Source organism: Watersipora subatra, chromosome 1, assembly GCF_963576615.1.
Source record: "Watersipora subatra chromosome 1, tzWatSuba1.1, whole genome shotgun sequence".
Taxonomy (NCBI): domain Eukaryota; kingdom Metazoa; phylum Bryozoa; class Gymnolaemata; order Cheilostomatida; family Watersiporidae; genus Watersipora; species Watersipora subatra.
In genome coordinates this window covers 22509467-22536094 of record NC_088708.1, presented here as the reverse complement: position 1 = coordinate 22536094, position 26628 = coordinate 22509467, and the positions used below count along the sequence as shown (strand labels likewise).

The window sequence follows — 26628 nt, the reverse complement described above, 5'->3', positions numbered from 1 at the left end:
ACCACTCAGAAAAGTCACCACTCCTCTACGTCTTTATAGGTTTGGCTCAAGTCTGAAAGTTTCACTGCCATTATTGTCACAGCTTTGCCGAAATAGCTTGTGGTATGTTTATCAAACACTCAGTAAGCAACAGATAACTAGCACTTTTATTCAAATCTAAAACGCAACTGAATAGTCCATGTACATAGTAGTCTAACACAAAGTCATTGCAACAAGCATGACGTAATGTAAGCATTGCAATAGGCTGTTTACAAAAAGGAAATAAACAGTCAATTTCAAATCAATGCCATAGTTAACATATATCAAATACATTCTACAAGTAGCCGAGTCTTAGTAACTTTGAAACCTCAGAAAATGCTTCAAAAAATTATTGGAACACGCCTAAATAGATTGGCATATGGCGCCTTACAGTGCCTCACGTTCACAACTCGAGTTGTGAACACGCAACGCAAGGCGCCATATTGGCAGCACGCTAAGTCAGATGGGCTATCACTATACACTAACTGCGTCACTGTAGTTTGTCCAGGGTAATGAAAGTTCGTACGTAGTAAAATTTCTTAGATATATCAAGTAAATGAGCTATGAGCAGGCCTGACAACCCAAGAGTGGGGCAATGCGTGAGATTTGGTTTTAGGGCAATTGATTTATCAATGATAGTATATATAAAATAGTGGAAATTGAAGCAAAAATCTCACGGATTTCTCACGCATTTTCATTTTTTCTTTGGGCGCTTGCGTGAGTCTCACGCCCAATGCGTGAGAGTTGGCAGGTATGGCTATGATAGTAAAATTCATGCTACAACGCCAGTTAATATAAAAGTTAACAACACCATAAAGCAGAGTAGTACATGTATAACAAATAATATTCAACACATCTTACTTACGCAAGTCAGATATCTCCCATTGCGTTTAACAATTCTGAGTTATTGATTCGCTAAGAAAGACTGGGAAACGAATACTAAAATAAAACTACGCTGTCTAGAGATAAAAAAGCGTTCGTGCGTCGTTGTTTGGAACGATCAATTTGCTTTGAAAAGTTTGGGAGCGCAATGGTAAACGAAATGAGCAGACAACTAATGCTTATTCGTAAACCGTCATGTAATAAGTATCTTTTCTAGCAGAGATTCCCAACCAGGGAGGAATTCCCCTAAGGTGGAATTTTGAATATATAGGGGGAACAGGGAGGTGTCTGATTTGATAAAATTTTAATTTATGTCCCGCAGTGCTATGTGAGTTTGGGTTTCATCATTTAACATTTTGGTTTTATCTATAACACTAGTTGCTAATAATGAGCTACTAGTGGCCACTAGTCAGAACCCAGATATATGTGAACATATCTATTCAAATTTTGATTGGATAGTAAGTTAAGCTAGTCATAAACTAATTCACCGCCATGCTGAAGGTCATGTATTGCTGTGTGTTGTATACGTGCTGTATAAAAATTTATATTATGTTGTTAAACGCTTACATATATGTACAATAAAATAGGATTATAATTTGTATCGAGTGTTTTTAGTCATGCGAGTGTAGAGGGAATAAAATTTATGAAAGGGAAAAAGGGGGAAATTGAATGAAAAAGGTTGGGAACCCCTGTTTTATAGTATCCAAACGTATTTATGCAATACACGCATATATTTAGGCCCAATGTACATAAAAACTGATTACAAATTAAGGACAATAAAGAACTATTGCAAATAATTCATTTTAGATTGAACAATTGATTATTAGTACGAGCAGTTTTGTATATGATATATAACATTGAGTATGATCTCGATGAAGCGCAAGAAGGTGATATGAACATATCGTTTCAAAGGATGGCCAGAGCATTGATATTCTCAGAAACTTTTTTACTTCTTCAGAAACAATTTTATACAATGATGAGATGACAGCCACTTTTTTCGTGCAAAAGGAAACAACGTTTTTCTACATTCAATGGCTAGAAGGTTTGTAACCAATTTATTTGTAAAAACATAAAAACATTTTGAATAATTACAAAAAATACACACTGCCATTACAGTCAAGCCAAAATAATAGTTAGATAAAAAGAAAAGAGTCAAGCAACAAACGAAGATCAAAATTGAGTTGATTTGTCTTAAAACATAAACAACTACTTAATTTAGTTTGTATTGAAATTGCCAGGCTGTTCTTGGGCTGTTGTTTGGAGCGATTGAATTGAGATTAGGTGTATCAATTGTTTGAGACAAAGCTGCCTGTGGCATAGTTTGACTTGTTACGCAAGAGTTTGCGACAGTTAGTGAGAGACCAGAACCGTGAAGATTGTTTAGCTGTAGACTGCTCAAGTCTATAGAGCTGGGCAATAGCCTCAGCTCTAGTGGAACTGAGTTGGAGCTGAGGCCAGAAGTCTACAAATATAAATAAATCGTTCTTATATTTTTTGCAAAAAACAAACGTAAAATTCAACAGAATTTTAAAAACTAATTTACGGAAAGCTAAAACATTTTCTTTGAAAGAGATTCCTTAAATTAGGATAGTCTACTACGATTGACACTTTGTGAATTGTATGACGAGAAAAGCTCACATGAAAAGAATTAAAATAATTTATAGCTTGAAATTATTATACTAAACCTTTAATAATGTAGTAAAAAAGTACCTGTGCAGGAAAGTCAATTGACGGCTGAAGTTCGTTGACAGACATAGCATGAGTTAGGAGATCAGAGTTGTCCACCCGATCTGTGTCTGTGAGATTGACCGCATGTAGAGCCATTCCCATAGGATCATTTGGTTCTGTATCCAGGGGCTGTTAAGTATATATATATATATATATATATATATATATATATATATATATATATATATATATACATGCATATACTCATAACGAAAAATAAAAAGAAACATGACTTGATGTTTTTAATCAAACATACCTACAATCGCTTCAACATACAAACTTTTTAGACACCACGTAAATTTTAGTGAATAATTGTTTCGGCATTTAAATTTGAAGTAATTTTCAACACACGACATTATGAAAATCCTTAAAAGATTACAAACCTGTGAGTGCAAATGAAGGAACTGATGCAAAAATAAAATTAAAATACAGGAAGAATAAAAAGTAGAAATTAAATTATATTTAGTGCAAGTTAGAGTACGTTATGCAACATATTTCTATCATTCTCTCTATCATTAGATTTGCGCATTGCCAAGCCTATACTTATGTTCACATGTTTTGTGTCTTAAATATATTGTTCAAAGGTAATCAATTGATTAGTATTTATTTCAAAAGACAAATTATATAAGTTAATTGAAATTCATCTCATCTAATATAGAGTAATTTATATACCACATTTCTATCAGCACCTCTATCTCTGAAGCCACCCATTGCTGAGCTTGTTCTACCATTTGTGTGTCTAAGGTAAAACTTAAAACAATTAAAACTTCTTTTTATTGAATATTATTTTAATAACTTAACCTTTTACAAATAATTTAGTTTTTCAGATTTAGTTTTTTTCATAGTTTTACATGATTTATTTTAGTACTATGTATAACAACTTGAGATAGTTTTAAGGTCCGTAACTTTTAGGCAATAGATCGACTAAAACAAAATAGAGTGTTCTTATAGAGATGTTTGCTTCAACATTCAATCATTTTATCAAACAAAACAGAAGTGGAAGTTTATCACCGTATGTTGAGCTGAGCCTATGAAGCGTGGTAATAAATGATTTTTTAGGTCTCATTCGTAAGAATAAACAGAGAACCAAACTGAGAGTATTGCTGCAATGACACCGCCCCTGAAGAATGATGATCTCAAGTGGGCCTCTAGCTAAACTCACATGAATCAGCGCAACTACATCAGAATGGCTGAGGCCGGAAGGGCCAGATATGACCGCCTCAGACTCCAAATGCTTGCGTCTTTTATGCTCAGCTAGCTTGGCTTTGTTAGCATACTCTTTATGGCAGCCATTGCACGCATATGGCAGCGTTGTTATATTGGCCACAGGCTACAACGTGACAATATTTTTTTGAACAACAATACAAACACTAGCTAAGACAATATACTGAGCATTAAGACCGAATACCGAATGAGTAAAGTGTTCGATATCAAAATCGTACAAAACCATTATAATTTATGCAACAGTTTGTCTTCAGCTGACAAATACTACATCTGCTATATCTTAAAGGTTGACTTGCAACAAAATTCACATGACAGCTATTTGGTATCAAAAGATTCACCATGTTTTACTCTGCTGTGTTGTAGGTGCAAAATATATAGAAATGTGATTACAAGCTGTTAAAAGCTCAAAAACGAACAGTTAATCACAGCCATCACGAAACCGCCGCAGATAGGAATCAGTTTATTTCTCTGACGTAGTCATTACATTTGGTTATTGTTTTGTCACGTGATGTTCTCACGTAAATTGAAAGGCCAATAAAAGGCTCAATATAAAACTCCTCGTAGCACTAGTTTATGACAAACACTTCGGGTTTTACCGAAGACCCCGTATCAAATATAAATGCTCGCTACTTTACAGTTTTGTTTCGGCTTGGTCTAATCGTCTAGTCGTAATCTGATCATGTGACCCAATACTTCGCGAATAATTTCTGCAGCATTTTTCGATTATCACAGGTGACCAACAGGCTCGTCATGTTTATCAGACAATGATATGTACTACTTCGAGCTAAGGTTAAAAAATTAAACGAATTTTCACGGTAGGTTATAAGATATCTGTGCTGAAAGTGACAGCATTACAATGACGATAAAATGGACGCGTAAGAACAATAGACATGGTTTTATTGAATGCGTGAAGCATATTTGTGAAAATATTTCGACGAATGAGGTTGCGTGAAAGTGTAAACAGAAGCCATCTTGTACAACTACGTCCCATTTGAGCCATTTTGGAAAGAGATTCTAATCTACGGCGGTTTTGTGATGGATGTGATTAACTGTTCATTTTTGAGCTTTTAAGAGCTTGTAATCACATTTTCACATATTTTGCACATACAACACAGCAGAGTAAGACATGGTGAATCTTTTGATATCAAATAACTGTAATGTGAATTTTGTTGCAAGTCAACCTTTAAGTTAAACCTCAACAAACCAAATGACTACAATTCCATCAGATTAAATTATCAGAAATCTAGAGAGTTCTCATGTTATTCAATCAAGATAAATACCAATACTCGGATTAAACAAGTGAATAACCTTACCACTGATCACTTACTAGATTTATTGTAAACTGTATTACCTCACAGGTGTTTTGAGATGAATCGCAGCTAGAAAAGAGATTCTACTGATGGTGAGTTTTAAGAGGATACCAAAACAAAAAATCCCCTCAAGGCATAGTTGCTCGAGTTACCCAAAATGATGGAGGATAGAAATCCTAATGACTGAATGGCAGATGGAGCGCTACAGTCAGCGATAAGGGAGGATTTTTTCTCGAGAAAAGCTCATTTTGAGCAGTATAAGGTATATATAACAGATTTTGTGAAAGCAGCCATCAATATTACAAACTCAATTCCAGCTGTGAATCTTAGAGCATCCATGATTCACTTAACCGAAGAGAAGTTGAAGAAAGGAAACTCCTCAAATAGCTCACCTCTGAGAATGTAAGCAAGCCTGGATAATCCTTGCTTTTGTGTCCGGGAGGAACAACACAGCCAGGGTGATTCTTCAGTATATGCATCTTCCTCTTGGTACTAGATTTGTATGTCTTACTGAGAAATATAAAACACCAAACAGTCAATAGCTGCTAATATTGTTCAGCGTCAATAACTGTACCTCGGCTATAATTCAAAAATAATTAAATTAATTCGACTGCTGCTGTTGGTAATTGCCCACCAACCGGAGCCATGAAAGGTCTTATTATAAAGTTGACACTATCTGTGTGTTAAACAGCTTTGTGTAAGAATGCCTATATTCATTCACTGATACAGTGGTACCTCAGTTCTCAAACATGATTCATTGTGGATTTTTGTTCGACAACCACATTGTTCGAATGCTTAATCAATTTCCTCCTAAGAAAAGAATGTTGAATAATGCTTTTCTAGACACAGTATAATGCAAATATTTAAAAAAAAGGTGAATTAATACAGTATTTAAAAAATAACATAAACTACTAACAGTAAATTATAAAAATAAAGATAAAAGACGCATGCCGTTTTCAAACTTCGTTATTATCTCTTTTTTAACTCAATTGTGATCCTAACAGTCTTCCTTTTACATCCTTTCCTTTTAACCACTGCAGAAATTCTTGGGACCATAATTAATAAAAAGTGGACACAAAGACACATACCAATAAAGCTGCACAATGCGGAAGCCCACCCTTGTTCACAGGCTGACTCAAACTGATGCTGCGGAGTCAACACACGCTTGGCTGTTAGAATTTCAAAGGTATGTACAAACTTCGAAGCAAAATATTCTCGAAACTATCAATTGAGTTCCATATTGTTCGAGTTCAGAGATGATCAAGTTCTGAGGTTCCACTGTATTTTTAAACATTTGATCATAATAAAAGGTTGTTGTTTTTTGATTGGTTGTCTGATTTTCTCAAGACAATGATTTGAAACAATGCTTGCCCAAAAATACCTCCTAAGAACTGTACTCACTCGCACACTGTGCAGTAAAAGTCTCTCTGGGTACGCAGCAGTGGAATATTCAGCTCCGGTATGCTGCTAGGAGAGATGCTAGGGTGAGCCTTAGCCAAGTGGTTCACAAGCATACCACGTCTCTTGAACCCTCGCGAGCAGTCCTTGCACTTGAATATGTACTTGTGGTAATCATTGGCAAGCCTAGCTATGTACTTCTTCTGGGCATTGCTGCCGGCTGTCAGCTCTGATTGATCTTCATGAAGTCTCCTGATGTGACTTAACAGCTGCACGACATGGCAAAGATACTAAGACTATACAGTACAACAGGTGCTCTTTATAAACCTGAACTCTCGTTAATATGGCAGTTGGAGATGTCCCATGTGTGACGATATACACCTCAAATTTGGTGATATATAAAAATTAACTAAATAACATACTAAAATAAACTAATAACTTCATTATACTTTGGTAGAAATAATAGAGCACGATTCTTATTGCTGATTGGTTAAACTATTAGGCCTAAAGACAGCAAGTTTAGTATTGCTGCATCAAATGCAGCTTGTGCTTGCGTGTTCAAAACCAATGCAAGGATATAATGCTGGTGATTGTCATCCCAACACATTGTAAAGCGTGCTCCGACATTGGCTAATATCTTCAAGAAAAGGTATATTGTTTCTGTCACAGTTTAACATTTGTAGTCTTAACCTTCCTTCGTTGAAATTTGAGAACATATGAATCATATAATTTTATATGTATAAATTAGCCTACGAATCATATTATTTAATTAATATAGATCTCTATGAAGTCATGTGAATCATATCGTTACACATGTGAATGAATACAAAGACATATGCATCATATCAGCAAACAAATTTGCAGTTGTTTAAAACATGGCTAGTAAGTTTTTGATACTTAGACTTTACGCCTCATACAACCTGTCAATAATAATAACGAGAGTATTTCCTGAGATAATTTGCTGTCATATTCTAAAAAACACACTGCTGTTTCCACATGGACATGAACAGATACACGTGCAACTTTCTTTAGAAAATCACCCCTTTGGCCCATCTAAATGCAAAAAACCTTAGTTTCTTAATTTAGTGACTGTACAGTATTACTGTGATATTATTGGTTTGTATCAACTACGTTTCCCTTTTTTCTTATCCCTTGTTTTAGGTTTAGGGGCAATGATTATGGTAATTTTACGTTAAGTTAAGGTGGGTGCCCATCTTTGATGTCAATTTAAATTGATCGTTTTTCTTTTTTCCTCTACATCAAGGTCTATGTTGTAAAGAACAAATATCGCACATGTCTAAAATAATGTAAAAGAAAAATATTTCTTTACTAGATAAGACTGATGTCTGTCTGTCCATATGAAGCCAGGTTTTGAGGTTGAGAATAAAAAATTCATTTCTTCTCCACGAATGACAATATGATGAGAATATGATACTTTAAAGTTTACTATGAAACACTCGTTATTCACATCAAATTTGAGAAATTTACGTTAAATGGAATTTCTTATGTAATACAATGCAAAAGCATTTCATAAAACCTCTATGTTCAGTGAAGTTTACATAAAAAGAAGTTTACGTTATAAGGCGTCTTCTGTAAAAGGAAGGAAAGTCACCAACTAACCTTGTCTTTCCTGTTGAACTGCCTGCCACACTGATCGCACATAAACTCCTTCACATCCGTGTGAGTGAATGCGTGAAGACGCAGCTTGTCTGCACGAGAGAAGACCTTGCTACATATTGTGCATGGAAACTCTTTGCCAGAATGCAAGGAGTTTATATGTTTCCGACACTTTTTCCAGTTGTCATACTTTCTATGCGGGCACTACAGATACGTAATACTCAAACTCACAAACAGAAATTATACCTTTAGATGTTGCTTTTGACCAGTTCCTGTAGATCAATGCGATTGGACACTAAAGCTGAAAGTCCTGATCAAGATTAGATATACCTGGTTCTATCAATTCCGGTCCACTATAAAAGCAATTACTCTATTACACCAAGATATTTATAGATATAGCGAGATTGGAGTGCTTACCTTTGGACAGTAGTAGTAGCCGTCAACAGCATGAGTTCGGACATGCTCCAGGACTGACCTTGAACTAGAAAAGCTTTTGTCGCATAGAAAGCAACCATAGTAGTTCTTCTCCGCACGAGAGTGTGACCGTATATGGGTGGATAAGGCCCCTGGTGTCCTAATTTCCTTCTTGCACAACTGCGTGTAAGACACTGGAGTATTAGTACAGGGGCACAAAGTACAGAAGTCAACAAGTGTATTATCAGAAGATTACAAGTTATATGGATTGACAGGACAAGTACACAGTTGAAAAGTCCAATTTTAAATCAGTCTCATTCCCGAGCTCTCAATTGAGCAGTAGGACCGCGCAAAATGTACACAAAGCCTAGTTAAGAATTTTTACATTGTTTTACCTTAAACATCCAAATAAATGTTAAGAAGGGTGAATATAGCAGTCGTCTTCTCTAGAAAGTCATTGGCTTAATCTGGTATATAAATTTACTTAATCTGGTATATAAATTTACTTAATCTGGTATATAAATTTACTTAATCTGGTATATAAATTTACTTAATCTGGTATATAAATTTACTTAATCTGGTATATAAATTTACTTAATCTGGTATATAAATTTACTTAATCTGGTATATAAATTTACTTAATCTGGTATATAAATTTACTTAATCTGGTATATAAATTTACTTAATCTGGTATATAAATTTACTTAATCTGGTATATAAATTTACTTAATCTGGTATATAAATTTACCAATAAGCTCTACTATGACTTCAGAGTACACAGCAAAGACAAATTTGGTCATTAGGAAAAATCAAACAAGTAAATGTGTGTTTTGTGTTTTGTTTTGGTGTTTGATGAGGTTTAAAAGATGAACTTGCACAGAATTTTAGTAGATTTTATTAGAAAATAACGGCATTTGTCTATCGTTTGTGATCGGTTTTGATGTTTGAGGTGATCTGACTGCCAGGACGTTAAAAGATTTAAATCGACAAAACTTGATCGCTGAAAATGCATATAGGGAACCTACTGGACACATTTGACTCTCATCAACAGAGGCACTCTCTATCCCTTCCTCTAATACCTCTAGCCCAGTAGAGCTGCCCCTCTCGATATCCATCACTAGTTCATTCTCCTGAGTTTCAACAAAATTTGCAACCGGTTTTCTAATCCTCTTCCTATGCTCAGAGTTGACATGCTGAAGGAGCGATGGTAAGTCATCGAAACCTACGAATGTACAATGTTCAATAGGTGAATACATAACACCAAGATTGAAAAACAAAGAAAATGCAAAAAGGTACTAAATGTATCATCTGCAGAACTGACAAAGTGGTAACAATCCGTTTTTAAACTCAACTCAGGCAATATTCCTTTAGGTAAAATACCATTTATGAAAATATAAGCAAAATGAATCGGAAAAGCAATCACACTGCAATCCATTTTAATTTTTTGCAGCATACGAACCACCAACTTGCTAGACTTCTTCTTGAATTTTAGGATGCTTGAAGTATTTGGAATTGGGAATCACCTACACACATCAAAGAGCAGACAAATCCATGCAGATGCTAAGTATGAATGAATATTAACTAACAGATTCGCGTAAAGTCTTGAACCAAGCTCATCAATTCAAGCTAATGATTTTCATCCTATACATACTGAGTAGACAAGCTGGACACGTTCTACTCTGTATGTGAGTCATTGGTCCTTGTGCTGTAGCACTATCTCTCTCCCCGGTATCATTTCTGTTTATAACACAATTTGCGTCCATCTTGTCACAGCCCTCTATGCCTCTCCCTTGTTCCTGTTCCTTATGATTGTCTGTTGCTTCCCTCCTTTCATCTTCAGTGTGACTTAACATATGCAGTTGCATAAGTTCATCCTGATCAAAGGTCATGTGACAAACAGGACAGCTAAGCCTGGTACGAGATTTCTTCATCAATTTATGCACGCTAAAAACAGGAAAGAAGTAACTCAATTACTAAATATCCAACCTGAGACTACCAGCTTCGAAAAAAGGCCTTCAAGTTTGCTGACAAAGAGTATAGATCTGACCTGTTGTTTTCTTCTAGAACCGTCTTGTCCTCGGCCACATCTACTTTCACCTTTGCAGGCCGACCTTGAACAAACACAAATCAACTTCAGAAAGCTGTTGTTAGAATTAAAAGTATGATGAACATTAATGTTACACTTTGACGAAATAGAGCGCAATAACTACCTAGTAGTTAATAGCAAATTAGACCAGAAATGTGACCCTGACATCAATATGACAATCTACGGGCAATCAACATGAGCAAATAGCAACTTCTAACATTATAAGCTACAATAGAAGGCTACAAAGCATTCAAAGACTAAGTATTTTAGATAAGTTAATAGCAAATTACTAGAATAAAAAATGCATGAAAAATGAAACCACAACGAAGACTACAAGCTACACAGCGATTGGCTTGCAAGAAGCAAGTATATTTTTACTAAGCGGAAATTCACACTTGGTAGCTTCGAAATACACTTGGTGAGAATATTGAACATTGAAGTGCCGACCACAAACCTCGTTTCACCACTGCTTTAGAGCTTCGCCCTTGTTTAAGCTTGTTGAGAATGCTCCGGCACTTGGAAGCTCTCTGGTGGCCAACTTTAGCGATATGAGACCCAAAGCTTTGGTCACAAGCTTCGCATGTAAACGAATGAGATTCTGCAAGACAAATAGAAATGCAAAACCAAAACATGATCATTTAAAAAGTTGGGCATATTGCCAATAAAATTTTTAAATTGAGAGAGAATATAATAACAGCATTTATTGAGTTGACAATATTGCATGTTTATTTATTCCAGCATTTACGGCTGATAAATATGCTAAACTGGGCAGCATAAATGTCGGCGGATATTTTTAACAAACAACCGAACCAGATGCTTTCCTTTGCACTAATCTATCGCTAAAAAATTTTCGTGACAGACGAATTTCTACCAAGTCTTACAGATTAAGCATGACCAACGCCACATGCTCAAGACAACTTGTGTCATGATGCATCGATGATCTGCATGCTGTTACTATGTGATAAAAATGATAAGCGCAGCTTATGCTGAGAATTGAAATGTGTACCGTAGCATCTAGTCGTTCTTAATAGAAAGGTCCAGATTTAAGTTTAATCAACAACATATTTATTTTTTAATTCTTTATTTAAGCGCAGACGAAAAACAAGACTCTCCTACCAGAGGTCAATAATCTGTCATTTGACCTTATAAGAGGATAACTCCAACATATACTGTAAAACCTCTATTTGAAAGTCACCTCTATTTGAATGCCACTTTGACATTCTTTGATCTTTATGAACCTAACATAGCTAGTGGTCAGTAGAAAAGTGTCCACAAAATGGTAATAATAATGACTCGGTTACATCAATAACAAGTTATTCTTTCATTGTTGCTGTTCGTATTGAAGTCCGTCTTCTAACTTCAAAGCTTTACGATTTTTTTTTGTTAAAATTTTGAAAGCAGCACCATAGAAATTATTAATAACTGTCAACCTAATAGTAGTTCTTTGTTTAACACGGTCTTCACACTTCGACGTATGTGAAAAAATGGTTTAGCAATTACGTATGATGCAATCTGTACTACTAATTTGAGGTTAGAATTTCTACTTGACACGGGCAAATTTTTGCTTTCTCTGTTTAGCACGCGGATGCGTTAAGTTTTTCATTAGTTGCGCAAAAATTGTATTCTAAATGGCAACGCGTTGGTTTTGCTCTGCGAAAAAACTCTTTGGACACTAATATTGACTGGTTCATCAATGCAGAAGAGTTGAGGTCAGAAGAAACTGTGGAAGGTATTGAACAGCCAGAAGAATTATAAATGGGTTCAAATGAATGTAACTATTAGAATGCAACTATTAGAATGCAACTATTAGAATGCAACTGCCCGAGCAAACGATGTAAATATTTTTGTTTCAAAAATGTTAATTTTTGTTTCTCTATGTATTATAAATATGGTTTGTTTATGTCCCTTGTTCATGTATATATATTTGTAGCATTGATAGATTATTCTTATATAATTTACAAATTTGCAGATTTATAGCATATTATTAGATAGTTATTAACCATTGCCGTTATTTAAACTCAGCTTTTAATGAAACGATGCACATAACTCCTCTTTTATTGCACATAAAAAGCTAGTTTTTGCTGTAAACTGTAGCAAACATATCAATGACTCCAATCGGCCTGTATGCAACATTCTTAAGTATAATTATAAAATAAAAATATGCCTTCAAATTTAGAATGAAATAAACAATTGAAAGCTTCAACAAATTGAGACGTATGCTATAAGATCATCGCAGCTAATTGGAGGTGGTGATAGATATCAACTGGTAGAGATATTCTTCAGCTTCCCAACGTATATTTATTTAGAGATCTTCAAGTTGGAGGTGAGTTGTAGCAGATTTCTTACACAACAAAGAATTAATGTCGTTCATCTATAGGAGAGTGCAAAATATAGGCAGCATTTACTTCACCCATAAAAGAGTTAAATTTATTTTCTCAAAATTCCGACAAGCTATTAAAAAAATCCAATGCCACCCTCTATTTGAACGTCACCTCTATGAAAGCGCCACGACAAGGAGAAGGGCTGAAAAATAGAGCGCCATACCATTCATATAGAGATTTTACAATAGGTATATACATAAATCATATCAGAGTTACTAAACACATCATATCACTTTACTAAACGCTACATGTACCTTGAGTTATTGACTCCAGTCGGTACTTCCGAGCATATGGTGTTGAGTAGGCAACTCTGAACTCTTGATCGCTTTGTACGCACTTGCTGGTGATAAAATATATTTTACTGTCCATCTCACAAACCGTGAGATTTACATCTGACCATTTTTCAGCTGGTCTCACGAACATCATCCAGTTACATTTCTCCTCCTCGGTGTAGTCAAGGTAGTGCTTTTTTCCCGCCCTATCCACCTGAATGAAGAGTGCGAACATTCAGCTACCGCCAACTATAATCAACTATAAATATAGTACATGTATATAATATATATAATATAGTAACATACTTTTCGGACTATAAACCGTACCCCTATATAAGCCGCATCTGCTTTATTTTCCAAAAAAAAAACGATAATAAAACAATACATAGGCCGCACCTTTGTATTGGCTGCAGAACTCAGGACGGTGCTTTTTAACACGGCAGCAACTTTGCTGTTTAAAACGGAACAGTGCGTAATGGCACTGTTTCGTATTAACCGACGCTTTTTAACCTAGTGTCTAATGGAACAGTACCGTTAGGCATTGTTTCGTATTTTCTTTAACCGCTCGAGGCGCACTAATAGGATATTCTGGTTAATGCGCCCTAGCGGTGAAAGAAAAAGCAACAGAATAGCCGCACCATTATATAAGCCGCATAGCTCAAATCGTCAGAAAAAAGTAGCGGCTAATAGTCCGAAAAGTACGGTACATGTATATAGTTAAATATTAAATAAAGAAAGTAGCTTACCACTAGTTTCAACCCATTTCCTACATGAGTTTCAACCTCCGGAGCAATGAACGGTCCAAATATAGAATTTGCTACAAATACTTTCTTGGAGAAAGTGCCTTTTATATCTAGAACATAAATACATCAGTCTGAGAATTGTTAGCTTACCTCATGGCAAGCTCTTACGCTTAGAACAAAAATATTAGATATTTTACTATCACATATATCAATAAAAAAGTGGATGAAGAGATTCCTACTTTGATCATGCACTGTTGCTACGGTAACTCCACGAGGTAGACTAGCCAATGCCCTACTCAGTATAGGTTTATCTTGAATCAGGCTGGGCTTGCCGTGTTGTGGACACGCGTCTTGTCTCATCTCTTTGCATCTTTGGCACCAAAAGCTGAACACACCGGCCTCTTTTTCCATCTCAGCTAGATACGCCATTGAATACAAACAAAGGTAGTAAACTTTATTCACCAGAACTTCATATGTTTGGTTTTGCAAAAGAGCCTTAACATTTAAAACTCAAACAAGGCGGCGTAACGAATTGATACAGAGTTATACATCAGATGAATTATGTTTAAACAAAATACATATAAATTAAATTTTTTTCAACTGAATATCACAAGGTAAGTTGGGCTTTCGTGCCAGTAATTGCTACAAGCGTTCGTTACTTACCGTGCTGGACAAAGTAGTCGGTACACATAATAAACAATATATGGCATTTCAGCTTTCGACTTCAATAACCTTCAAGTTGTTTCAGATACATCCACAAAACTAAATATATTCTTGTTCTTTACGCTGGTAATAATGTAATGAACTTAATTTTTGTAAAGTTGGACACCATTTAAAAAAGCATATCTGCAAGTATTACCAATCGTTGCAGTTTTAATTTTAAAAAAAATTCTCTGATCGTAACTCCTTAATATTATTTTTAGAGGTTTGAACAATCCTTTCTGATATGGTGGCTCTGAAAAAAGCTATTAGGGTTAGAAAATCAGTTTCAGTATTTGGTGGGCTAATCCTCCAGCAAGTGACTTGTGGCAATCTCTTGAAATTTTAGTTACAATGAAAGTTGCTTTCTAACTGTAGAAGAGATTGAAGCTTTCGTCTGAAATCAAAATAGTTGAATTTCTTACAATTCTAAGCATTCTGTCTATATATAAATCTCAATGTCTGTCTGTGTGTCCAATTATAGCGATAAGGTATTAGGAGCGAAAAATCCACAGCGCAGCAGATTGGAACTCGGAAACTTCACGTTCTGCAGACAGGCATTTATCAAATACACTACGATGCCCAACTGGCTATACTAAAGGATTAAATTGGGCACATACTTATAACACATGCCAATATTTCATGGCTTCATGCTTAACACCGGGCTAGCATTATGCATAAAGCCATACCAGAAAAAAATGCATGCCCATAAATGAAGAAAAATGCTGAAATTCACATGGCCAACAAGACTATTGCAATCAGTATAAATATGTGGTAGGGACTGCAGTCTGCACAGTATGAATTACACAAAAATAAACACAGTACACAGAAATAAACCCAGTACACAAAAATAAACAAAACACCTTCATTTAACAGTTAGAATGATAAATGTTGTACATGTTGATTAAAAAAAATATTTGCAAAAACTTTTGTATTATCCGTGCAATGCCGGGTTTATATATCTAGTTGATATATAAACAACTATAGAATTTAGATGAGAGACAACAAATACGTTGAGATAAAAAATTTGGTAGAAATTAGCCTATAAAACAAAAGCGTCTCAACTATCTTGTCCAGCACTGAACGTGATTCAAACAACTAAACATATATGGTGAACAACATGAATACAAGCGCATAATAGCAATAAGTAGTCTATACAAAATCTATCCACACGCTTAAATCTTCACAGCTACACGCCATGAGAGTTTTTGAGCTACAATATGATATTGTGTAAATGTGGATGGCATTGAAATAGAACAAACAAACCAGATGAATCAGGTGTAAGCGATATGTTGGCCATTAATCCGTTCACACCGGCCAGCAATTCTTCAGAGACACTCATTCTCTATTAAGATAAGAGCTGTGGTGTAAGAATAAAACACAAAATATATTAAAAAGCATTGCAACTGAATATAACAGAACACAAAGATTTTAAGCTCACATTGATGATTAGGGCTTGTGATTCTAGGAGAGGGAAAAGCAACTCATTCTGAACATTTTGTGTCAGGACTAAAATAGTCTGAATAATGCAAATCAAATTAAAATTAGCTAACATTAAGGAAATACATGTAAATGCAAAGTTATCTAAAAGCAATAGAGCAAAGCTTCACACTACACTGAGTAATAAAATAAAAGTTCAAATTATAATAATAATGAATTAAATATTTACAATGATTTGATGTACATTTGAACGTAGCTGACCTAATATTTTGCTCTTTATCTAGCGATTTGTAGCTGTGATGTTTCAAGAATCAAGCATCCGCTCAGGATAATATTTAAGCTGATTGGAGACTAACCACCCAACAACTAGCTATGCTGACCATTCATAATGAATTAGGATAGAGCTATTAATAGATAGAATTTATAGAGCTAATTAATATCAACATAGCAGCAGAGGACAACTAAACTCCAAACGTTGCTAATGATACAAATATATACAGTGTGTGCCTTGACAGATGATCATTCCAACACCATATCCTGACTGGCTAATTCCTACTACATTATACCAACCAACATATTTGCAAACAAATACTTTGACAATAGTCATATCACTTCGACTTGAATCAATTTAAAAAACTGTATCTCATTTCTTTTTGGTAGAATCTACCAATGAAAATGGGCATAAAGGGTGCAACACTTCGCGAAATAGTTTTGCTCTATATATAAATCAATTCATATATAGAGCTCTAGCATTTAGCTTTGTGTTTAATACTTCTTGATGTTTGTCTGTTGATATCACCATATAGAAGTTTTAGACTATTTCATCTTTTCTCATCTTGGACACTTATTACTGTCTTTCGCACCCCTAATTCACTAGATAGACTGACTCGTTTCAGCTGCAGACATGTAGCTATCCCTGTCTACTCTTTGGGTCAAGTTAGCACAGTTAGACAAATGTATGTTGGCGGCATTTTAAGACACAATTTTCTTAAAATATGTGAACCCTGTCATTTTCCTTCATATTTTTGCAAAATGAGATCAGCTTTCAAACACTGGACATTAATCTTCACCAAACTCACACTTTTTGATGTCTTAGTCGATCTGTAGCGATTTTTTAGACCTAGAAACACCAAAAAGCTGAATATCATTCGAATAGCTACTTGACTAGCATCTTTGCTCTCATCTTCCAGCTGTTAGAACTCTATAAAAACAAGACTGTGCGCTAGATACTGCTTACTTCTACAGTCATTCCACCCGTTAAGTTTCACAGGATTCTGCTAATCTCTCAGATTGTTGACTTTTTCTGCCATCATCTTTTGAGGCCAGGCAATAAAACTAGTGAGAAATGGCCATTCATATGTACATCAAGCTGTTTATGACAATTTAATCATTTAAAGGGTAACCTATGTAGATTCCTTTCAATAAGGTATTGTTACAGAGATAGGTTCTCTTAGTATTAATAATCTTTACTTCCACGCACAATAACTTTATAGCCATATAACTGCAAAGCTCGAAGTCAAGATAAACAGGTTTGCTCATAGAATATTTTTAAATGTATAAAACGTTTCATGGTTTCACCTAACAAGCATTACTTAAAAAGTTACATATTTCAACCTGTTTGCGTGAGTTGAATAAAACACAAATCGCATATTTACAAATATTTACAAATGATTTCCAACCAATCTTCTAACTAAAGAATATATTGATGTAATTTCACTATTAATAATAACTACTATGGAGAAACGGTGTCATTAGTATTCAAGCTAGACTTAATATTTATTAGGTCAGAAATTGAAAAAAAAACTTCAGAATACAATGAAAAAAAATTTAATTGGATTGGAAAACTATTAGCCTTACCTTGATTACAGACGGGTTACAGACCAAAGCAATGAATTTTACACGCTTTAACTTGAAACAAAGATATTCGAGGCAGGCATAAATGACTTATTGCAACTGTTCAATAATTGTGATGCAGTAAAACAGAATACACAACATGCTAAAAACTCGATGCTTATTGGCCCCTCTACTATTTACAGTCAACAAAACTTTGCTAAGATGAATTAGGGACTGGGTTAGTCTAGGACAAGTTTAATTGTCAAATATTTTTCATGAGCTAAAAAGCACCCACACAAAATTGTGGAAAACAAAAATGATAAATCTTGTAAAATGAATCAGCACAAACCTACACAATAACATCAATTTACAGCTTATGAACGTTATATAGCGTATATATTCAGTCTCAGCGTTTCGTCGTCTACAACCTTCTTATAGTAATTATTAAGACTTAGAGAAATTTATTTACATGCATAACAATTTTGTGGTTTTCATTTTAAGTATAGCAAAAAAAATTATTAAATACACTTTCAACTTTGTGACTAAATCAAATTAGTTTCAATTTTGATAAGGCTGTCAGAAATGTGCAATACAATAGCGTTCGCCGTTACCGTAAGTCGCTTTTGGTTTTAACTGGAATCGCTACATTGTGTCATGAAGGTAATAATAGACCAATCAACTTACGCAAATACGTAATTGTAACCGCTTGATCACCAACAAGTGTCGTATAGGGACACTACGACACTGGATCAGCTTAGCGCCGTGTTTGAGAGAGTTGTGGGACTAATGGCAGTGTATATGGAGGTTGTTAGTTTCCAAACAAACAGGCCACGCCCATAATTTTTATACACATGTACATAATAGGGGTTGTAGCCTATGGTAATGCGTAATGAAGAAGGCAACATTAACAAGCAAAAGTAACTCCTATTTACAGTAGTTCTAAAATTGAGTGTTGTGTTATACACAATTTGAAAGAAGACAATTTGAAAGAAATTTTCTACAAAATGACTCCAATAATTTTATAATTTAAGACAAGATAACCCTTTTAAAGCTCAAGTCAAAGCACAAGCTAAACTTGCATATACTGTAGCTCAAATTCTGATAGGCTTTGTATTTGCAGCCAGGTTCTGGTTTGTGTTTTGAGAGGAATTACAGTAGGCCTATATGTTTTATGTCTGTGTAAAAAACTCTAGGCACTGCTGCTAAACAATCAACAGGTGTAACAACGCAGTGGCGGACGACAATGTTCATTTGAAACTGTATGTCGATGCCTTTCCTTAAACTGTTCATCTCCAAGTACGCAAGGTACTTATCAGCTCAAGCAAAAGCTCAGCATCAACTACAATTAAAGCATTATCTTAAAAAGTTTTGAGTACACTTACAATGTATATTGCAAAACAACCTAATTACAAAAAATACAAAGAATAGAAACGTACAGCTCAGAGTCGGAATTGTAAATACAAAAAAACTGCTTCCCTTACATAGCTTTACAAACATTTGAAAGTGAAATATTAAAAATCATGATGCTTTGAAGTGTCAGCCATTAAACATATTACATAAGTATTCAAATAAATATTGTAACAAGCCACAATGTTATTATCAGCTTTGGGCCGACAGCAAAAATAGCAATTAAATTAATTGGTAGGTTAAAATCGCATTATAATTAAATTAAATAGTTTTTGGTTTGTGAACTTGCTTAAATAATTGAATTAACAAATTATTTTCTCTTTAAATTCAATTGAGCATAAAATTACCCAATTGGTTTGAAGATTAATTGCATTAATAATTAAATTAACAAGTCGGCTTTTGTATAATACAAATTATGCATTATTTAATAAATTGGACTAACAAGTAAATGCACTGATAATTAAAATATTCAAGTAAATTTTGCATAAATTTGATTTATGCTTAAAATTATCAAACTATTTGGAAAGTATTTGCATTAAAAGTTAAATTAAAAAATTAATTGTTTCTTAAAATAAATGATGCATTAAGTTTCCAAATTAGTTTAAAAGAGTAACCGCGTTCATAATTAAATTGACAGGCCATAGTCGGAGCTAAATTAAATTAAGCACTCCACTTTATGCATTACTGTTGTGCTGCCCGGGTATTAAAAACCAGCTTATAAACAATGAGAAGTAATGAGAGTTGCCTGCCACTTGCTATTAGCCTAGCACTTTGCCAATTGATAATTTTAGTAAGCTTGCTAATAAGAGCTATGGCTTCTCATCATGTTACGCCATCACATTATGTCATGACGAAGAGCGGTAGTGTGTTGCCTCCCATATAGCGACATATACCGCACAATTAATTCATGAAGCTTGCATAGCTGATTTGGTAAGGCGTTGAACTAGTGAAGTGGAGGGTCAAAGATCAAACCTTCTGTGGTATGGATTCTTTATTTCAAGATTTTAATACCTATAGCTGGAATGACACACATACCAAATTGAGAAATATATATATAGATGCAACAAATTTTTGTAGGCAACATTTTTTGTGTTTGCTTTCGTGGCCAATGCGTACAGATTTTTGCAACTGTTAACTCTAGAACAACAATCGTCAAGGTGTTTATCCGTAAAGCAAGGTTTTTCTAACTGGAGTCCTAATATTTTCGGTGTTTGTTCTTCAGACTCGTTTATGGACACGCGTAAACTGGGACTGGCAATCTCTTTCAACTGTTGTGTCAAAAAGACGTGTCTGTAAGAATTCTTGGTATGACGACATTTTATCCTGTGTCATATCAATGATATACAGCCCCCCAAGGATAGCCGATGGCTATCACAAGGGCGGGGTTTAATGATGGAGCTCTGTCAGGATTGTGATAGCCTGGGTTTCGGAGCAAACACAACTATCGCGAGGCGGTCGCGTTGCCTTGTTAGGTTTCGGAAAACATGACTCGCTGTTATCGTTTCATTAGCTCATTCAGTCAGTAGACCCCGTGGTTCACAATAGCAAACCTTGAATTTCTACAATGTAAGGGTGATACCTAATCAAAATAATGGATCCATGCAAAATAAAACATTTCAAATTACCTACTTTTAGTAATTTTTAAATTGGAAAAAGTCGTGGTATATGCTTAAAGTTGAATATAATTTACCCAAAATTACCCGAACAACGGCCTTTTTTTCCTAGTTTTTGATTAATATTTTGCCACCCCTAATATAAAATGACAAAGTCTTTCATCGTTCTCACATTGTTTTACCTGGCCAATAAGATGGGACAGCAGGCAAAGTCGTGCAGTGTAGTTTTTATACTCAAAATCTAAATACAAAACCGAATTCGAGCTATTTTACGATTGTGACTATTAATATCACGAATGCTTGCGAATGGCAACGGACTGATCATAATGGTGACAATATTGGGATACTATATTTATTTGACAACAAAATGAATTCAACAGATAAGTAAAATAACCACTATAGTTCATAATATTTGTAAATTTACAAGGGGCTTTATTCAGCATATTTGTTTGTTCGGGTGCCATGTTCGGGTTCATCCCAACAGAGCTCCATCATTAAACCCCGCCCATATGAGAGCCGTCGGCTATCCTTGGGGGCTATATATCATTGGTCATATCCAATGAGTGTAGTTGTTTTGATGGTATGTGGCAACAACTTCTTCATCGCTAATTTGTCTCATTTTGTTTCAAAGCAACAGGATGAAGCTGTTGGTCTTGGTGCCAGTTAGTATGGATAATTTTGAAACACAACTATATATTGTACATTGTTTTGTTCTTGGACTGAATCTTCAGATTTATAATTAGTTGTAGTGCCGATAAAAGCTAAATTTGTTCCCGTCGGTAAGAACAGACACTGACCACCTCTGTAATAAGGCATCCTCTAGCTTATATTAGATTTATGTGGTGGCGAGCTGGTGAATAGACTACATTGTATTGTGAGATTTGAAGTAAAGCTCTAATAAAAAACAACTCAAAACGAACAGCTAACACACGATGAGATTTGAGCCATTAATTCATTTTCATAGAAAGCAGCTGCCTTATTAATATTTATTTACAGATATCACTTGGGCAAGAAGACATCCAGACAACTACCAATAAATACTTTCATTTTTATAAATACTTATACATAGATGACCTGACCCAATCGAGTTTTCCTCCAAAGTAAAAACAGAGAGCTCTATAGTCTGCAGGACGATTTCTATATAGGCCTACCCGCAAGATCTGTGTCATTATTGATTTTCTATTGCCATTAAAGTAGATTCCTAAAGGAGGGGTCAGAAAAAAATTCGAAGAGAAAAGATTAAAAAAGAAGAGACAGCTTCTATTTATTAGCTCGGTAATTTATTAATTTGATATGCTCAACCGTTGCTAACAGTGGGCACTAAACCCTATGCTTCCTGTGATATAAATTACTGAACCAAACAAGAAAGAGTTGAAACCAACTGTTTCGACTCTGCCAAAACCACAAGATTGTGCTGACCCCACCCTTTCCTGTAATACAACCTGCTGGATTTAACTGGAGGAAACTACACTCATTGTTAGGATAATATTTTTATTCAAATCTATAGCCTTTACAACGATGTACTAATGTAATAATACTCCTTCGAAAATGCTCAAGAAATAGACAAGCTTCTTCAATAAATAAAATAATTTATTTGAGATTTTGTGTCAAGTGTTTCATGAGAGTAAAAACACTAACTGAACTGGCATGACAATTTCTTACTATTTATCCTACATAAGCACAATTTAGCTTGGCAGCAGTGGTTTAAATAGGCAGCACAATTTAGCTTGGCAGCAGTGGTTTGAATGGACAGATCACAAAACTCAGCCGACATGGCAATAATAAATTTATATCTAACAAGTAACCAGAATTATGCAATAAAATAAAAGGCCCATAAAACTACATAAAATTAATAATGAACAACACTTTATGATAACCATAAGCCATATTTACCATTTAATAAGAAAAATATGTACTTAGTTTCTAAGAAAAGCCTAAGTAAACCAGCACAAATACTATCTATACAGTAGATCCAAATAGATAGATACAGTAGAATGCTATAACGTAAATAATCCGTTTCAGGAATGTTTGCGTTATAGAGAGTTTACGCTATAAAAACAGTAAAATACATGTAAATTGCCTAATCCGTTCCAAGATCTTTCTAAACTCACCCTTTTAATCATGAAAAAAGGGAAAAAATTAACTCTTTCAATTTGCGGGCTGGACCGTAACTGCAGAATTATTGGTTTGCAGCAACAACTTTTATGGTCAATCTCACTGGTTTTATAGAATATGACTGATAAATTTACAAGTTGGACTGCACATTTTCGACATTCATTCATAATGATTTGCTTATTTTTCTAAACAGCAAAGTTTATTCTGCAAAGTAAAGGTAATAACAAGTATTTTGTACGTCTACAATCAGGCAAAACAATAAAATCTTTTTACTATAAAAAGCAGTGCTACCTGTTCGTCATTTATCACTATGCAGGGGTCAAGGTTAGGATAGAAATAATTTTCGACGACACACCAACTCGTGACATTAAAACTGGTAGATTGACGCTGTAACACCTGCAGCAATCGATCATCTTTGTATTTATGAACCATTGCACAGCTATCCTATTTGCCTTTTTGTCGATTTAACGATCTATTACAATGAACTAGAATGTCGCAAAAGTTCTATGTAATAGATATAACGCTAAACGTACGGCATTTTTTTTTGCAAGTTCGGCAAAATAAACTAATATTCAAATCGGTGTTGAAAACTTGCTTGACTTGACATGACACTTTACGTTACATGGAGGTTTTTACGTAGTAGGAAGCAAAAACTTCACATAAATTTTTTATGTTATCTGGAATTTAGTTTATAGGAGGTATACGTTATATAACACGTTATAGGAGTGTCTACTGTATCAATTTTTAGCTATTAATAACTACTCAAATACCTCTGAAATTCTGGCACACAGACTATTAATGGAGTTTTACCGGCGTGTCAACATGATAAAATAGTTTTAAATAGATTGTCAGATGTGTGTGTAGTTTATTTAATACACAGAAGATAATTTGTTTTGATGTGCTAGGTCAACTGGTCCAGATGACATTCCCATTATAATTAGCGACTCTTTTTCTGTGCTTAGTCACTGTTCATCATACTTGACAGCAACGAATATAATAAGTGCTTTTTATCCTTGCCAGAGTTGCGAAGGCCCGAAAAGTGCCTCATAAAATGTTGCATTGTATCTTTTGCATCACATCCTTTATTACCAAAGGGGCAATGGTATAAAGGGCATGTGAGAAAATGCCCTAGATCAGTAGCTACACAGATGTGATCTGCTAAATCCAAAGTAGTATCAAAACAGCTGGCCATCACACTATCAAAGTACGAGAGGCATCTACAACACCCCAGATGCCATCTCTCTACACAACTAGCATACAACTAGCACACAACTACACAAGCAGTGCCAACTCCCATGGGCGTGGTAGCCTCATGTATTGTACCATCAATCTTAGGAACCCTTTATGCCTTGATGGGCACAAAGATTTTTCAACTTAAATAGGTCACGTGAGTTGTTTACCCCATGACTCCTTTCAGGGTCACTACAGTTTTCATAGTTGGTTCTCTAAGTTATCTGCTGATTTTCGGTTTTACAGGTTGTAAAACTGAAATTACCAGCTGAATTGTCAATTGTAAAGTATTAGTCACAAAAGATGCACAGAAATCTGTTTCACAATATCAACTACCTATGAGGTAATTCCACCTTTCCACAAGCTCTCCTATCCTTCATTCACTTCCTCTCCCTTTTTCCCTGATTTTTATTTTTTGAGTTCCCTTTTCTGCATCCGTTCTCCCTTTCTCCTTTGCTCTCCCTCTCTTTTTCAGCATCTTTCTTTTACCGAATGTTCTTTGTTACCAGTTAGGTGGGCATAAGCTTGTGCATGACAGCAAATATTACATCATTCATTTGTAGGCATTTAGTAAAGCAAGTGGTATTACCTGTTGTCTTCCGTGTAGGTCGATATAAACCCAAGCTGGTGTAAAAACAAGAAAAATGGAAAAATCTAAATGACCAGATGAACTCTATAGAAATCATGGTGGCTCTAGAAGATCGACAGCTATATACAGAGAAAGACGCCACCAATGACGTTGACCTAACAATTTTGAAAAAGACCATTTTTATAGTGAGTAGCGAGTTTGTTGCGCAAGCAGCAATTTAATTTAAATTTTCTCTTTATGCTACTTTTTGTTCAAACTTTATTGACATTCTGTGTGACTACCAAGATATTGGAGGTATCTACTATAGTAGTTATTAAATAATGAAGATATGTGCAAGCAATATTTGTTCTATTTTCTATGATTTTCCTAAGTGAAATATATATTTCTTAATTATCACACCGAAGATATGGCTGTCATTTTTTATGAGCTTTTTAAATGATGCCTATGTTGTTGCATAATTCTGACTGTTGTGAAGTAATTTCTATGGTGCAGTGACAGTTCTTGCAAATATTTATTGCTTAGTCCAATTTCGCTCGCTAATGTACTGCGGAAATTGTTAGGCAGCTTTAGCCAAGATTGATGCTCATTGGAGTTCTACGAATATTATTTGAATAAATTCACTGTTGAAAAAACCTGCTTATCTCTTGAAAGACATAAAAGCACAATAGTACACTGTTGCAAAGACAAGCATATTAAAGAAGAATACTATTCTAGTAATGAGTTTGATTCCCTCTGGCCGCTTCGGTAGACTGTATTTCAGAAAGCATTGGCTTCAGTGCATCTTTTGGTTTCAGCAGAGTACAAAGAGCTGTAATTTAGGAACATTGGTTTTAGCACTTTTGTTGGTTTTAGCATACTACAAAGAGTTGGTTTCAACATTCTCCTCTTGACTCTAGCTAGTTGTATTTCAGGAACTATTAATTTTAGACCATCTACTGATTTTAAAAAGTTAGCTTTTTTATCTACTGATAAAAAAGGTTGGCTTCAGCTCCCTTCTGTTGACTTCAACTCCCTTCTGTTGGCTTCAGCAAGTTGTATTTTAGGAAGCCTTGGTTTTAGCTCCTCTGTTGGTTTCATCAGAGTACAAAAAGCTGGTTTCGGCTCACTCTTGTTGGTTCTAGCAGGTTAGATCACCTGAAGCGTTTGGCTCAGCTACACTCAGAGCACTCAACCACTCTGCTGTGGTTTGGCCACAGCAGAGCAGCGAATTGACGAAATTATTCAGCTCAAAGTTGGAGTTGTCCTCTCATTCTAGAAATTTGCTTCACTGGTGGTTTTTATGATTTGGTTATCATTAACAACATTAAATAAGAATAATCAAATTCTTAATTTTACTTTGTTTAGTATGTATAATACAGTCACAATGTTTATGTTTTAAATAGTTAGTTTTAGGAAAGCATACATAGTCAGACCTGCCAACCCAAGAGTGGGGCAATGCGCGAGATTTGGTTTTGAGGCAATTGATTTATCAATGATAGTATATATAAAATTGTGGAAAATGGGGCAAAAATCTCACGCATTTTCATTTTTTTCTTTGGGGTGATTGCGTGAGTGTCACGCCCAATGCGTGAGAGTTGGCAGGTATGTAAACATAGTAATTAGTATACGCCATTTGCCACCGTGTAAGGA

At 35.0% G+C, this 26628-nt stretch overlaps 1 protein-coding gene across 1 annotated transcript; it reads right to left on the bottom strand.

Moving 5' to 3' along the window:
• Positions 1-1867: 1867 nt before the first annotated feature.
• On the bottom strand, positions 1868-16110 carry LOC137405492 (PR domain zinc finger protein 10-like). Its single transcript, XM_068091784.1, has 15 exons — positions 16039-16110; positions 14313-14489; positions 14077-14183; positions 13313-13544; positions 11132-11275; positions 10639-10702; positions 10243-10535; positions 9617-9813; positions 8595-8771; positions 8181-8381; positions 6564-6829; positions 5555-5672; positions 3791-3958; positions 2611-2757; positions 1868-2362 (listed from the first exon to the last, which is right to left on the bottom strand). The coding sequence occupies exons 1-15, from the start codon at positions 16070-16072 to the stop codon at positions 2111-2113; spliced, it is 2577 nt and encodes an 858-aa protein (XP_067947885.1). The 5' UTR covers positions 16073-16110; the 3' UTR covers positions 1868-2110.
• Positions 16111-26628: the final 10518 nt, after the last annotated feature.